Here is an 11795-nt window from a genome sequence, read left to right on the forward strand (position 1 = left end):
TACCTGTGTGACGTGGGATAAATCACTTTACCCATCTGTGCTCCCATTTCCTTTTTTATAGGAAACGATCATAGCTACTGAGATTGAATGAGTAAAACTCTTAGAAAAGTGCCTGAACATAGTGTTATGTAAACAGGTTAGATAGTACTATGATTACTCTCTGCACCCCATCCTAAGACAAGGCTTTGCATCAGATGTCTTGTGGGTTAATTTCCTCCATCGCTTGATTAAAGACTCAGTCATGCTGGGCGCGCTGGCTCATGCCTGTAATCCCAGCAGCTTGGGAGGCTGAGGTGGGTGGGTTGCTTGAGTCCAGGAGTTGGAGACCAGCCTGGACAACATGGCGAAACCCTGTCTCTACTAAAAAACTCAAAAAACTTTTAGCCAGGCATACACCTGTGGTGGCATACGCCTGTAGTCCCAGCTACACGGGAGGAGGTGGGAGAATCACCCGAGCCTGGGAGGTTGAGGCTGCAGTGAGCCAAGATAGCACCACTGCATTCCAGCCTGGGGAACTGGAGCGAGACCCTGTCTCGAAAAAAAAAAAAAAAAGAAAGAAAAGACACAGACACCATTTAGCACTTCTTTTTTTTTTTTTTTTTTTTTTTTTTGAGACGGAGTCTTGCTCTTATCACCCTGGCTGGAGTGCAGTGGCGCAATCTTGGCTCACTGCAACCTCAGCCTCCTGGGCACATATCTATAGTCCCAGCTATTAAGGAGGTTGAGGTGGGAGGATTACCTGAGCCCAAGGAGGCCAAGGTGCCAGTGAACCATGACTGCATCACTTTACTCCTGCCTGGGTGACAGTGAGACCCTGTCACTTTAAAAAAAAAAAAAAAAAAAGGCGGGGGGGCAGGCGTGGTGGCTCACACCTGTAATCCCAGCACTTTGGGAGGCCGAGGCTGGTGGATCACCTGAGGTTAGGAGTTCGAGACCAGCCTGACCAACATAGTGAAACCCCATCTCTACTAAAAATACAAAAATTAGCTGGGCGTGGTGGCAGGCACCTGTAATCCTAGCTACTCGGGTGGCTGAGGCAGGAGAATCGCTGGAACCCAGGAGGCAGAGGAAGGTGATTCTGGAGTTGGGCTGCCAGTCTTTGTATCCTGACTTCCATGCGCATTAGCTGCGTGACCCTGAGGAAGCTCCTGAACTTCTCTGTGCTTTGGTTTCCTTGTCTGTAAAATGGAAATCATCTATTGTACCTATTCAGTGAGCTTGCTTGAGGCTTAAATGAAGTGATTCATGTAAAGTGTTTAGCACACTTTACATGGGGATTCTATGTTCACTCTTGGGGGATTAGCAGTAAAGCTACTTTCCTTTGCTTTCCAGGTCCAGTTTGGCCATGCTGGAGCTTGTGCCAACCAGGCTTCTGAAACTGCAGTAGCCAAGAACCAGGCTTTGAAGGAAGCAGGAGTGTTTGTGCCCCGGAGCTTTGATGAGCTTGGAGAGATCATCCAGTAAGTGGACCTTGGGGAGGATGCCGGCCTCCCCCTCCTTTCCAAATCCCTCCTGAGACAGCAGCCTCTCCCACACAGGGACATCCTGTATTCCTGGTCCCTCTCGATGTCTAGCGCAGCTGTATGGATGGTTCAAAATCCTCTTTCTCTTTGGCTTTCCTTTTGTTTTATTTAGTTTGTGGAAGCAGTAGGTCTAGGCTGGTATTAAAATGTGTTGAGTTTCTGAGCCTACCTATTTGGCTGGGAGGTGGCAGCCATAGATGAGAGCTCCACATGAAAATGTTTAGAGAGTGTTATCTATGATTGATAGAGAGTTATTAGATATCCTGTGATCTCTCCCCATTTCTACCTCTTAAACCTGCCTGGACTCCCGGCTGTGTCCTTCCTTGCCATCCAGAGATTGGGACATGAGGTAGTAGGGAGCAGAGGGGCAGGTGCAGTCTTGGCTAGAACTTCTTTTCATTTAGTTCTCAGAATTCAGCAGGTAAGAGTAAACTAAGAAACCTGCAGTGTTTGGGTTAGATAGAGCATTCTTGGGATGTCTTACAGGAGCCCAAAATAAGAAAATCCACATGGATGTCTTTTTTTTCCTGCCTCCCAGGTCTGTATACGAAGATCTCGTGGCCAATGGAGTCATTGTACCTGCCCAGGAGGTGCCGCCCCCAACCGTGCCCATGGACTACTCCTGGGCCAGGGTAGGTGCCTTAAATGTCCCTAACAGCGTGAGCAAGCGAGATCTGTGGGTCTATGGTGGTGGGTTTCACGTTGATTTGCCTTGAACTCTTGGAAACCAGGCCTTCTGTATTAGTCGGGGATCTCTTAGAGGGACAGAACTAATAGGATATATATATATAAAGGAGAGTTTATTAAGTATTAACTTACATGATCACAAGGTAACACAATAGGCTGTCTATAAGCTGAGGAGCAAGGAGAGCCAGTCCGAGTCCCAAAACTGAAGAACTTGGAGTCCGATGTTTGAGGGCAGGAAGCATCCAGCACAGGAGAAAGATGTAGGCTGGGAGGCTAGGCTGGTCTCTCTTCTTCACATTTTTCTGCCTGCTTTATATTTGCTGGAAGCTGATTAGATTATGCTCACTACACTAAGGGTGGATCTGCCTTCCCCAGCCCACTGACTCAAATGTTAATCTCTTTTAGCAACACCTACACAGACACACCCAGGATTAATACTTTGTGTCCCTCAATCCAGTCAAGTTGACACTTTTGGAGGTCAAGGTGGGAGGACTGCTTGAGACCAGGAGTTGAAGGCTGAAGTTAGCCATGACTGTGCCACTGCACTCCAGCCTGGGTGACAGAGTGAGACCCTGTCTGTAATTTAAAAAAAAAAAAAAAAAAAAAGGGCTGGGCCTGGTGGCTCATGCCTGTAATCCCAGCACTTTGGGAGGCCAGGGTGGGCGGATCACCTGAGGTCAAAAGTTCGAGACCAGGCTGGCTAACATGGTGAAACCCCATCTCTACTGAAAAAATACAAAAATTAGCCAGGCGCGGTGGTGGGCTCCTATAATCCCAGCTACTCGGGAAGCTGAGGCAGGAGAATTGCTTGAACCCGGGAGGCAGAGGTTGCAGTGAGCCAAGATCGTGCCATTGCACTCCAGCCTGGGCAACAAGAGCGAAACTCCGTCTCAAAAAAAAAAAAAAGGAGAGAGAGAGATAGAGAACATATTCATGTTGTTTTTGTAATAAAAATGTAACTGTAAAGCATTTTAAAAATTCATAGAGGATAATTGGAGAAATAGGATTGGACTAAATTGGCTGATTTGCCTCAACTCTGGAAATGGGAAATTCAGGAATTCAGTCCCCGTCCCCTGGGTAAAAGACATATTGAAGGGCTCCCCCATTTCTTTAGCCACGTATCTCGTCCCTTTTTTTTTTTTTTTTTGAGACGGAGTTTCACTTTTGTTGCTGAAGCTGGAGTGCAATGGTGCGATCTCTGCTCACTGCAACCTCCTCCTCCCCGATTCAAGTGATTCTCCTGCCTTAGCCTCCCGAGTAACTGGGGTTACAGACACATACCACCACGCCCAGCTAATTTTTGTAGTTTCAATAGATCATGGGGTTTCACCATGTTGGCCAGGCTGGTCTCGAACTCCTGACCTCAAGTGATCCGCCTGCCTTGGTCTCCCAAAGTGCTGAGATTACAGGCATAAGCCACTGTGCCCTGCCCCATTACGTTGTTATGGTTGGCAGCTATATCTGAAGTGTATGTAAGATTTTCTCTTTGGATTCATTTTACCATTTCTTACCCAGGTGACCTTGGGCTGGTTACTGAACCTCTCTAAGCCTCATTTTTTTTTTTTTTTTTTTTTGCTATAACACAAGGAATGCTTCTCCTTTGTGAGGTTAAAATGAAGCAATGGGCTGGATGCAGTGGCTCACGCCTGTAATCCCAGCACTTTGGGAGGCCGAGGCAGGCGGATCATGAGGTCAGGAGATTGAGACCATCCTGGCTAAAACGGTGAAACCTCATCTCTACTAAAATTACAAAAAATTAGCTGGGCATGGTGGCAAGCGCCTGTAGTCCCAGCTACTTGGGAGGCTGAGGCAGGAGAATGGCATGAACCTGGGAGGCGGAGCTTGCAGTGAGCTGAGATCGTACCACCGCACTCCAGCCTGGGCGACAGAGCGAGACTCCGTCTCAAAAAAAAAAAAAAAGAAGCAATGGACTGGGTCTCACGCCTGTAATCCCAGCACTTGGGGGAGGCCGAGGTGGGAGAACTGCTTGAGCACAAGAGTTTAAGACCAGCCTGGACAGCATAGCAAGACCCTGTCTACAAAAAAATTTTAAAATTAGCCAGGCGTGGCGGTGCGTGCCTTGTTGCCCCAGCTACTGGGAGGCATAGCTGGGCGGATCGCTTGAGCCTAGCTAGGAGTTTGAGGCTGAAATGAGCTCTGGTCTCACCAGTGTACTCCAGCCTGGGCAACAGAGAGACTCTGGTCCCCCTCCAGAAATGAAGCAATGGATATAAACTGCTTAGGCTATTTCCTAGCCCAGCAAATGCTCAGGGAAGGATAGAAATAGAGCTGATAGTGCTGATGCCAAGTGGTATCATGGGTCCTCCTGTTTTCTATGTCCAAAATGATCTAATGAAAGGGCTTTTGCGCTTCTTTCTTGGGAAAACTTTGTCTGAGAGTTGTTACTTGGCTGCCAGAGTTTACGACATTCCTGGGGCGCTTTGGTTCTGAGAGTACACACAGCAGGGCAGTCCTGGAAAAATCTGTGGTGGTCACCAGGGCCCTGCTTCCCTCTTCCCCATCTCTGCCCAGGAGCTTGGTTTGATCCGCAAACCTGCCTCGTTCATGACCAGCATCTGCGATGAGCGAGGACAGGAGCTCATCTACGCGGGCATGCCCATCACTGAAGTCTTCAAGGAAGAGATGGGCATTGGCGGGGTCCTCGGCCTCCTCTGGTTCCAGAAAAGGTGAGCATGGAGGGCAGAAGATGACAGGGCCCTGCAGCTCAGAGTTAATGATTTTCCCCCAACAAAGGGGTGGGAGTGGACAGGCCTGGGGAGTGTGTCCAAGGTCAATCTTTGGGGCCACAGGTCAATTGAACGGCCAGAGGAAGGACACATAAGCTATTCCTAAGTCTTCCAAGGACAGAAAGTCCAGTCACATGAGCCACCGCACCTGGCCAAATGCAGATCTCTTGACAGCAAGATAGAGGTTAGGCAGGAGAGAACTGGAAAGATGTGGTGGCCTAAGGAGTGTGGGCCTGGTGGAGCTGCTGAACAGATAGAAAGTACCTTATGGGCTAGGCGCGGTGGTTCACGCCTGTCATCCCAGCACTTTGGGAGGCCGAGGTGAGTGGATCACCTGAGGTCAGGAATTCAAGACCAGCCTGGCCAACATGGTGAAACCCCATCTCTACTAAAAATACAAAAAGTTAGCCAGGCATAGTGGTGCACGCCTGTAATCCCAGCTAATCAGGAGGCTGAGGCAGGAGAATCACTTGAACCCGGGAGGTGGAGTTTGCAGTGAGCCAAGATCACACCATTGCACTCCAGCCTGAGCAACAAGAGCAAAAATACTCCGTCTCAAAAAAAAAAAAGAAAGTACCTTGTGTTCACTTTGCAAATTTGTTTCTCCCATCAGCTTGAATGTTAGAAAAAATTGGTTTTCTCTGCAACTCCCAATCTTAGCCCTCCCGTGGGACTGACGGCTGGGCAGGGGAGCCAGTGAGTATGTGATTCACAGAGCCCTGGGCTTAATGTGGTGCTGGGCAGAAGGCCAGGTCAATGTCTTTGGTTGTGTCATGCCCTCACCTGCAGAGAGATGGGTCTTGGTCCTGCTTTGGACCCTTCCTGGGAAAAGTTCACGGGTTATAACACCTGAGCAGGTCTCTCTCTGTCTGCTCCTGCCTCCCACCTCTCCATACTTTGTTCCTGATTCTTAGTTGGGAGGTTGAATACTACAGGAATGAGGCATGGGGCCTCTCACACTGTGAAGGGACAGGGTTCTCACCTCCTGTCTGTCTGGCACATGGAGCATAGCCACAAATACAGGTCAAATCCTGGTGCAGGCAACTCATGCTGAAAATCACTGATCAAAGAATAGATTCAAAACTCTGGTTTCAAACTCTATTTTACAAACAGTATTTGGGGCCGGGCGCGGTGGCTCATGCCTGTATGTAATCCCAGCACTTTGGGAGGCCGAGGTGGGCAGATCACTTGAGGCCAGGAGTTCGAGATAGCCTGGCCAATATAGCAAAATCTCGTCTCTACTAAAAATACAAAAATTAGCCTGGCGTGGTGGTGCGTACCTGTAGTCCCAGCTACTTGGGAGGTTGAGGCAGGCAAATTGCTTGAACCTAGGAGGTGGAGGTTGCAGTGAGCCAAGATCGCACTACTGCACTCCAACCTAGGCGGCAGAATGAGACTCTGTCTAAAGAAAAGAATCAGGAGGTTTTGCCTTAGAGTTGTGTGGTAGTATTAGACTTGGATTGGTAGTTACCCTTCTTGGATTTGAATGACTTGTTTAGGGAGATGGGGGAAAGTACGAGCATGGCCTTGTCAACCATCTCCTGGCCTTTGTTCCCCCCACTCCAGGTTGCCTAAGTACTCTTGCCAGTTCATTGAGATGTGTCTGATGGTGACAGCTGATCATGGGCCAGCCGTCTCTGGAGCCCACAACACCATCATTTGTGCGCGAGCTGGGAAAGACCTGGTCTCCAGCCTCACCTCAGGGCTGCTCACCATCGTAAGTACTGTCATCATGGGAGGTGAACAGTGGGGACACTGGGCCCTGGCCTCATGCTGCTTTGCCACAGCAGGGCCCTAGAAGGAGCCCCTGAGTGTAAAACCCAGTGCTCAGGGCCGTTCGGGACACACTGGGTTGGTTTGCCCAGCTGAAGGAAACTCTTAAAGCTCAAGGCAACATGCACTTGTTTCTCCTCCAGGGGGATCGGTTTGGGGGTGCCTTGGATGCAGCAGCCAAGATGTTCAGTAAAGCCTTTGACAGTGGCATTATCCCCATGGAGTTTGTGAACAAGATGAAGAAGGAAGGGAAGCTGATCATGGGCATTGGTCACCGAGTGAAGTCGGTGAGTTGTTACTCTCCTAAAAAAGTGGGATGGAGGCCAGGCGCGGTGGCCCATGCCTGTAATCCCAGCACTTTGGGAGGCCAAGGCAGGTGGATCACTTGAGGTCGGGAGTTGGAGACCAGCCTGACCAACATGGAGAAACCCCGTCTCTACTAAAAATACAAAAAAATTAGCCAGGCGTGGTGGTGCATGCCTGTAATCCCAGCTACTCAGAAGGCTGAGGTAGGAGAATTGCTTGAACCCGGGAAGTGGAGGTTGTGGTGAGCCGAGATTGTGCCATGGCACTCCAGCCTGGGCAACAAGAGTGAAACTCCATCTCAAAAAAAAAAAAAAAAAAAGTGGGATGGATCTACTGGGTGGGTGGTGATAGTGGGGGCATTAATTTATTTGGGAGAATACCTAAGCTTTCAACTCCAACATACAAAGCTTTGGATGTGTTGACAGATGCCAAATACAAAGCAGCTATTTTTTCCATGTTATAATACAGATTGCCTTTAACAGTTTTTCTGTCGTTCGCTTGCAGTATGGAAATAGCAGTTGAAATGAGATGGAAAACTTGGTAACTTTGGTTTCCCAAATGAATCTTATGGGTAAAAGGGCCAAGGTCAGGTTGAGGGGACATATTGGTCACCTTCGGCTAGATAATACCTCATTCCGCAGTAACAGACAACTCCAAAAATCTCAGTGGATTACCATAGCAAAGGTTTATGTCTCATTCACACTACATCCACTGAGGGTTTGCTGTGCCTGTTCTCTGCCATCTGTGCCGAAGGAACAGCCGCCGTCTGGGATGTGCTGGCCTCACGTCAGCAGGATAACAGCAATGGCAGGACCACGTGCAGGCTCTTAAAGCCTTACATGATTCACCTTCACTCACATTTCACTGGCCACCGCAAGTCAAGTGGTTATTTGTGACATCACTGGGGCAGGAAGAGTGATAATATCAAGGCATATCTGATTGGGAGAGACCAGTGGGAAAGGACAGTAAATATTTGAAACAGTTTATATAGTCTCACACAGGGCCGGTCATTTCTATGTCCTTATATTGTGCTGTGGTTAGAAACCGAAGAGCAAGAGATGAGGTCACTGGCAGCTGCTCAGGGCCTTATGGGGACAACTCCTTAGTAGATCCCTTTACCCTGGGCTCCTTGGCTCTGTAGCTCCAGCAACCTCATTTATTTGGTCACTCCACTGGCCTAGGTGGGGAGTATTAACACGAAGGTCATGCATGTGATTCAGGACACCACCTTCTAGGCAGCCAAACACTTGGCCATCTCAGGTGATACCCAGAGGTTGCTTGATGAGCAAGGACCAGCTCAGAACCAAGCAGGGAAGGTGGGTGGCTCTGAGGGACATTCCATCTAGGACTTGCTGGACTTTGCTCAGCCAGCCCCAGCTCCTGAGCATATAACAACATGCCTATGTACAGCACAGAGCCTCTTTCTAAGATAATGCTAGACTTGCACTCCACACTCACTCATTCACTCTTTGAGCTCCCCGCTTTCTAGAGGATGTACTGACCCAGCTATCTCTTTTGCTGAGGGCTGAAGTTGTTTTGGTATTCGATTTGGTATGTCCCTAGATCATCTTCCTCCCCCACTGACAGGTGGTTAATTTCATTCACAGCAGGTCTAGAGTTTTTCCTAAAATTTTGGGAATACTTTGCCTCCCCACACTCAACACGTGTTTGTTTAGTGTTGAACTTTGTCACAGCTTGAGTAGGCACAGAGCTGGCGGGGGCATGGCTGGAGGCTGGAACCTAAGACTCTTGAGTTGGAGAGTGGTTAACTTTCAGACCTCTGCTGCTCAACACTGTAGGACCTGGCCAGTTCCCTGAACATCTCAGGGCTCAGTTTCTTCCTTGCAACTTAAAAGTGAGAACTTGCCAAGGTTGTTTTGTGTCCCAATTGAGATGTGAGAGGACTTCAAAAGCCAGCCTCATGGCATTAGCACAATTGGTGCCACATGGAATGGTACACGTGGGCCAGGTTCCTGAATCGCCGCTGGGATATGTCCAGTTCTACCTACCTGTAACACAAGTATGAACAAACACATCCCAGCAGTGTGTGAGTGTTCCTCTGTACCGTTGGGTTCATTTCTAGATAAACAACCCAGACATGCGAGTGCAGATCCTCAAAGATTACGTCAGGCAGCACTTCCCTGCCACTCCTCTGCTCGATTATGCACTGGAAGTAGAGAAGATTACCACCTCGAAGGTAACAAAGAAAAAACTTCCTAATTCCCTAATATTACGTTGGACAAGTTTATTGGAGGAAATAGGAGCCACGTTACATTTTGATTATGCAGCTAAAAGCAAACCTAGTTTTCTGGAAATGTTATTTTTGTTTCATAACTAAATTTAACAGACATGCACTAAATGTCAACTAGGTGTTGGGTACTTTGCTAGATGCTGGGAATTGAACTGAGTCAGACACAGTGTCAACCAGTGGGGCTGGTAGAAGGTTTTAAAATGATGGTCACAATTCGTAGTAATAGTAGTGACAGTGGAAAATTATGAAGAAAAAATGAGAAATAATGATAAATGCTTTGAATTTTTTTGCCTTCCCAGAAGCCAAATCTTATCCTGAATGTAGATGGTCTCATCGGAGTCGCATTTGTAGACATGCTTAGAAACTGTGGGTCCTTTACTCGGTGAGCATTGCAGCTGTTTTCTTCTTCATTACGTTTGTTGATTTTTGTTGTTTCCTCCGAACTATAAAAGTAATGCATACTCATAATAGAATATTTGAAAAATAAGGAGAGGTATAAAGAAGAAAACAAAAATTGCCTGTAATGCTACCACCCAGAGCACCCCTTTTCTTCTCATTCTTGGGCAGTAGTAGTACTGTCTGTGGGGAGGAGGGCAGTCACGTGAGCCTTTTAAAACTACAAGTTGATTGTGTGTTGCAGGGAGGAAGCTGATGAATATATTGACATTGGAGCCCTCAATGGCATCTTTGTGCTGGGAAGGAGTATGGGCTTCATTGGTGAGTCCGTTCGTTGTTGTTTTAAGTGTTTTTTTTTAAACCCCACGGTTCAGCTACACCACTTACCCATGGGGTTGAGTTTCTTTTTTTTTTTTTTTTCTTTTTTAATTTTCTTTTTGTGGTTCAGTTTCTACAGAAGAAATGTCATATCCTCTTAATCATTGTTCTTAATCTTTCCTTTCTTACTTTAACCTTTCCCCTTATCTTTATCATTGTTCCTTTGTTCTTAGAAATGATTGCTAGCCCAGGAAATTTTTTTTTTTTTTTTTTTTTGAGACTGAGTCTTGCTCTGTCACCGGGCTGGAGTGCAGTGGCGCGGTCTCAGCTCACTGCAACCTCCGCCTCCCGGGTTCAAGCGATTCTCCTGCCTCAGCCTCCCAAGCAGCTGGGACTACAGGCGCATGCCACCACGCCTGGCTAATTTTTTATATTTTTAGTAGAGACGGGGTTTCACCATGTTAGCCAGGATGGTCTCGATCTCCCAACCTCGTGATCTGCCCACCTCGGCCTCCCAAAGTGCTGGGATTACAGGCGTGAGCCACCGTGCCCGGCCTATTTTTATTATTTATTTTATTTTTTCCCTTTAAAATTTTGTTTTAATTTAAAGGAAAATAGAATCAGATCCAACAGCTCCCTTGTACAAAGTCCGCCTCATCTACCTATACAGTGGATTTGGACTAAACTTCCCACTGCTTTGTGTCTACTTTTTTTGTGTGTTAGAAAGATTTCCCTTCCTTAGCCTCTTCCTCTCACCAGGCTTATGAAGCTCTAATAAAAAAGATGTGTTTGCTTCATTTTAGGACACTATCTTGATCAGAAGAGGCTGAAGCAGGGGCTGTATCGTCATCCGTGGGATGATATTTCATATGTTCTTCCGGAACACATGAGCATGTAACAGAGCCAGGAACCCTACTGCAGTAAACTGAAGACAAGAACTCCTCCCCCAGGAAAAAGTGTACAGACAGCTGGCAGTGGAGCCTGCTTTATTTAGCAGGGGCCTGGAATGTAAACAGCCACTGGGGTACAGGCACCGAAGACCAACATCCACAGGCTAACACCCCTTCAGTCCACACAAAGAAGCTTCATATTTTTTTTTATAAGCATAGAAATAAAAACCAAGCCAATATTTGTGACTTTGCTCTGCTACCTGCTGTATTTATTATATGGAAGCATCTAAGTACTGTCAGGATGGGGTCTTCCTCATTGTAGGGCGTTAGGATGTTGCTTTCTTTTTCCATTAGTTAAACATTTTTTTCTCCTTTGGAGGAAGGGAATGAAACATTTATGGCCTCAAGATACTATACATTTAAAGCACCCCAATGTCTCTCTCTTTTTTTTTTACTTCCCTTTCTTCTTCCTTATATAACATGAAGAACATTGTATTAATCTGATTTTTAAAGATCTTTTTGTATGTTATGTGTTAAGGGCTTGTTTGGTATCCCACTGAAATGTTCTGTGTTGCAGACCAGAGTCTGTTTATGTCAGGGGGATGGGGCCATTGCATCCTTAGCCATTGTCACAAAATATGTGGAGTAGTAACTTAATATGTAAAGTTGTAACATACATACATTTAAAATGGAAATGCAGAAAGCTGTGAAATGTCTTGTGTCTTATGTTCTCTGTATTTATGCAGCTGATTTGTCTGTCTGTAACTGAAGTGTGGGTCCAAGGACTCCTAACTACTTTGCATCTGTAATCCACAAAGATTCTGGGCAGCTGCCACCTCAGTCTCTTCTCTGTATTATCATAGTCTGGTTTAAATAAACTATATAGTAACAATGAAGGCATACT

General features: G+C 46.9%; 1 protein-coding gene across 7 annotated transcripts in view; it reads left to right on the plus strand.

The window, feature by feature from the left end:
* ACLY (ATP citrate lyase) overlaps positions 1–11791 on the plus strand; it is a 61909-nt gene extending 50118 nt beyond the window's left edge. For all 7 annotated transcript variants that reach the window (XM_034941852.3, XM_034941855.3, XM_034941853.3 and 4 more), the window contains 9 exons: positions 1333–1460; positions 2062–2155; positions 4743–4897; positions 6524–6674; positions 6874–7017; positions 9120–9233; positions 9587–9669; positions 9928–10004; positions 10805–11791. In XM_034941852.3, the coding sequence (XP_034797743.1) occupies positions 1333–1460; positions 2062–2155; positions 4743–4897; positions 6524–6674; positions 6874–7017; positions 9120–9233; positions 9587–9669; positions 9928–10004; positions 10805–10899 (1041 nt within the window). In that variant the 3' untranslated portion in view covers positions 10900–11791. The remainder of the gene's footprint in view (positions 1–1332; positions 1461–2061; positions 2156–4742; positions 4898–6523; positions 6675–6873; positions 7018–9119; positions 9234–9586; positions 9670–9927; positions 10005–10804) is intronic.
* Positions 11792–11795: the final 4 nt, after the last annotated feature.

The sequence above is a fragment of the Pan paniscus genome, chromosome 19, assembly GCF_029289425.2.
Source record: "Pan paniscus chromosome 19, NHGRI_mPanPan1-v2.0_pri, whole genome shotgun sequence".
NCBI classification, from domain to species: domain Eukaryota; kingdom Metazoa; phylum Chordata; class Mammalia; order Primates; family Hominidae; genus Pan; species Pan paniscus.